This window comes from Octopus bimaculoides, chromosome 2, assembly GCF_001194135.2.
Source record: "Octopus bimaculoides isolate UCB-OBI-ISO-001 chromosome 2, ASM119413v2, whole genome shotgun sequence".
NCBI lineage: Eukaryota > Metazoa > Mollusca > Cephalopoda > Octopoda > Octopodidae > Octopus > Octopus bimaculoides.
This window is the reverse complement of record NC_068982.1, coordinates 92,046,595-92,050,962: the sequence shown is the minus strand read 5'-3', so window position 1 is coordinate 92,050,962 and position 4,368 is coordinate 92,046,595. Positions and strand designations below refer to the sequence as shown.

The following is a 4,368-nucleotide window of genomic DNA, read 5'->3' as shown; positions in this document are numbered from 1 at the left end:
CTGTATTGAACAAACATATGTCAATACAGCAATGATTACAATGATGAATTTTGTACAAAAACTGGATAGTTTAGTTTTGTATAACAAAAAATTATTACATTTTAAAAAATCGTAAAGTATTCTTACCTGTTTCTTTGATTTTGTTTTTCACAATTCTTTTGACTAAATTTCGTTTATAGCCCATAGATAAAACAGCCAGAACTGTAGGTGTTTCCATATATGATAGTTTAGGTTTATGGAAAGCTGTGATATGATGGTAAGAAAAAAAAAAGAATCAGTAACTTTTTTCAAATTCAGTGAAGTTGATTACATATAATCATCTGAAAATAATTAAATTTCTTTGTCACTGTTTGCCCTGTGTATCTTGCACAATGTCAATTATGGGAGCTTCAATGGCACATGCAGAAATTTACTCATGCTTTCTATAATTTTGTGAATGGCTAACTTATACATTCATTTGCTTTTAATTTCTTGAAATGTGCTGATTGTTTCACAATTTTGTGATATTGCAGCATTTCCTACTCTCAATGTCAACTGGTAGTTGACCATTGCAGTTTTTCGCAAACTGGGCTGCTAATGCATCTCTATTAAGTGTAACTCTCAGATTGGTAGAAAGATACAGGGACATTTTCCTCTCCTCTCATTGACTTATAGGTTTTTTGACAATATCTTGTTAGCTCTTCAATGATGCTGTCTAGTGATTATTAGAGCTGCTAGTTTTTTAAAGTTTTTTATTGTCCAAATTCTTTCATTATCAAAAATCATCTGCTTTTAAAAGTTTTAGTTGTATTATTTTATGAGTTGTCAGCAGAGTTCAAGACTCATTTATTCCAATAAGTCCTTATTTTGACATGGACAAATTTTCTGTAGTTTTTGAAAATAACATTTTCTTGAATGTAAGAACTGTATGAAAATGATAGTGAACAACATACTTTTCCATATCAATAGCAAACAACTTAACTTACCTGAAGCTGAGGTACCTGATGTAGTTGTGTTATCTTCCATATTCCTAAATTCACCCATTGTGTCAGTTTCAAAAGACTCCATTCGAACTTGAAAAGCAGCATCCGTCACCTTTAAGAGAAGAATGTAATGTCAACAAATTTATATGCTATTATCATCATCATCGTTTAACGTCTGTATTCCATGTTGGCATGGGTTGGATGACTTGAACGGAGCTGGTAAGGCCAGGGGCTGCACCAGGCTCCATTGCCTGTTCAGGCATGATTTCTTTGCTTGGATGCCCTTCCTAATGCTAGCCACTCCATAGAGTGTACTGGGTGCTTTTAACATGGCACCAGTCTGGTATCAATTCAGCTGTGGTGGACAGGTCTTCTTGAATACAGCAATGGGCCCTTAATCATTTCCTTCATAAGGCTCAGTGTTTTGAGATCTGCTTTCAATGCTTCATCCCATGTCTTCTTGGGTCTCCCTCTTCCACAAATACCATCCACTTTAAGTGACTGGCACTTCTGTATACAACTGTCTACATCTATATACATCACATGACCAAAGCAGCAGTCTTTTCTCTTGTACACTGCATCTAATTTGTCTTACATCCAACTTTTTGTTCAAAACACTAACGTTCTCTTGAACATGTACACTGTCATTGCACATCCAGTGGAGTATATTAAGCTTCAGTCTTCTCTTGTGTATATATATATATATATATATATATATGTATGTATGTATGTATGTATGTATGTATGTATGTATGTATGTATGTATATCATGCCAACATGGACAACAGACATTAAATGATGATGATGATATATATATATATATATATATATCATATGAAAGAAGGGAAAAAAATGGAGATTATGAAGTTGATAATGGTTTATTATTTACAGCAAATTAATTATCATCCCTGTTTCAGTTAATACTCAGTAAATATTAAGTAACTGTTAAATTTATATGACTTGAGCATAATATCTTCAGAGGGAAAAAAATATACCCTTAGATGTTTTATATGTGTTTATGGATTCATTATAGCAGACTGAATGATACTGTTTATGATTTGTTTATGATACTGTTTGTTATTTGTTCGGGCAATGGGTTTGCAGATTGACTGGAGATGAGATATAGTAGGTAAATAGAATTAGAACAATAGATGAATAAATTAAATAGAGATGATGCAGTAAGTTTAAATATAAATAAGATAAGTTTATAGTTAATAAAAGAATGGAATGTTCATTTATAAGGTATAAATAAAGTTTAAAAAATTTGTATATATGTAAGTCATATCAGGACAATTACCCCCCATAGGACAATTCCTCCCAACAACAACTACCCCCTAGGACAATCATCCCCCTTGGTTAATTACCCCCTCTCTAATATATCAAGAAGTTTTAAATCATCATCTGTTGTTCTTAGGGATAATTGTCTTTGGTGGGGTTATTGTCCATGGGGGGTAAATGTCCTAGACTCATGCAAGTACGCATGCATGCATATACACACATACATATATGCATCTGTACGCCCATACATATGCACAGAGATACATGCATATACTCACACATATACATATATTCACACGTACACATATCCATGCATATACATATGTACGCATATATACATACACATGTACATGCGTGAAAACAATATGTATGCACACTCACACATACATTCATGTATAAATATATATATATGCGTTTACACTTTTTACCCATCACCACTAAGAAAAAGTTAATATAGATAGATCCATGTTGGTCAATGAATTCTGGTTGGTTAATGAAATTTTTAATCATTTCATTTACCCTATAATGTTTCAAGGAAAGTATATTTGTTTTAATGATTTTGTGAACTTTTGGTGTCTGAATGTGCATATGTAAATACCTAATATTTATGTACGCATACATACAAGTGTATGTAAATTTAGTCATATCTATCTATCTATCTGTCCATCTGTCTATCTATCTATATATATATATAGATTCAGGCAAATATGGTATTTAAGTTTAGGCACTAGAATTAAGTATGGTATTATCCATACAGTTTCAAAATAAGGTGATTAAAGTCAAAATAAGCAACAAGGATATCCAAAGTTAATGCAGTACGATCGTTTCATGTGACTCCATTTAATTAAGCAATGTGAACATCACATCAAATATAAATTGCAGAGCAATCTTTAGATGCACAAAGATATAGAAATTTTATGAAATTACATTTCAACAGAAGGACAAACTACATTTAAGCTATATTAGCTAACCCGTCCTACATCATTTTATCGATTTTGATGAAACTTGACATGTGAGTAGAACTCAATTCTGGAAACCTCATGACATACTTAGATTGTTGAAAAAGTCAATAATAGGTCCCATGGAAGGGATCCTTATATCAACTACATATAACTAATATATTTTATTTAAACACCCAAGGGAAATCACCCATAGCACTTGCATTAACAATTGTCAATTTTTAGCGAAGTGATCAATGTTCAATTCTCACGATCAGCAGACCTAATTCTGCATTTCACTACTCAGTTTTGAACTGCTAAGTCTTATTATTGCACTTTCTTGATCTGAATCTTAAACCTTAAAGACTTCATTCATACATCTATATACATATATACTTTTTTGCACTTATGTATACTACATTTATATATTAGCCTTGATAAAGTTAACCTTTAAAATGCCATGACGAGTAAGAGTATGAGTGGGTACTTCTACTTCACAAGCTGCTCTAATGTGATCTCAAACAAGTCTCCAATTCATTATGATTGATATTTACTAAATGAAACAATTATTCTTTGTCTACTCTACTTCAATATCTAAACAGTTATATACATATTGCTGAAATTAATTTAGACATTGCATTAATAGACATTTTTTAACATCTCCAAATAACTAAATGCTGGTAATGCATGCAGAGTTTTCAATTAAATTTGATTACACTTTGAATGCCCATAACTCTGATAATTCTGCATTTTTCCAGTTAAACTTTCTCAATGACAGTAGATAAATTTTTGATTCCAGAACGTATTTAATAAGTGTGTCCCAATCTTGCTCTTTCTCATGGGCAGCTCTATGTCAGATTCTCTAGAGTTGGAAATCCAGAAAATATATTCATCTATGCACCCAACGGCAGAATGAAAAACATTGTGTATCATGAAGCCCAGCAAGACTGAAATTTTGGAACAAAGATGCCTCTCCCTACGACAACCTCTCTTGCCAAACTCCGAAAATCTCTCTCGACAACATCCGAAAACCTCTCGCAACAACCTCTCCCGCCAACCTCCGACATATCTCTCCCTCTTCCAGCTGACAGTTTTTTGTACTTTTTCCTGATGGAAAATAGACCTTTTGTGGCAGTTATAATGAGAATTACAGGGTACACCAGTTATTCTCTCTCTCTCTCTCTCTCTCT

General features: G+C 32.7%; 1 protein-coding gene across 1 annotated transcript in view; it reads right to left on the bottom strand.

The window, feature by feature from the left end:
• Positions 1–4,368, bottom strand: part of LOC106879780 (baculoviral IAP repeat-containing protein 7) — a gene marked incomplete at its 3' end in the record, with an annotated part of 22,979 nt that overhangs the window by 3,004 nt on the left and 15,607 nt on the right. Inside the window, exons 3-4 of the mRNA XM_052965861.1 lie at positions 966–1,094; positions 127–243 (exon numbers count right to left, since the gene is read on the bottom strand). Coding sequence (XP_052821821.1) covers positions 127–243; positions 966–1,094 — 246 coding nt within the window. The remainder of the gene's footprint in view (positions 1–126; positions 244–965; positions 1,095–4,368) is intronic.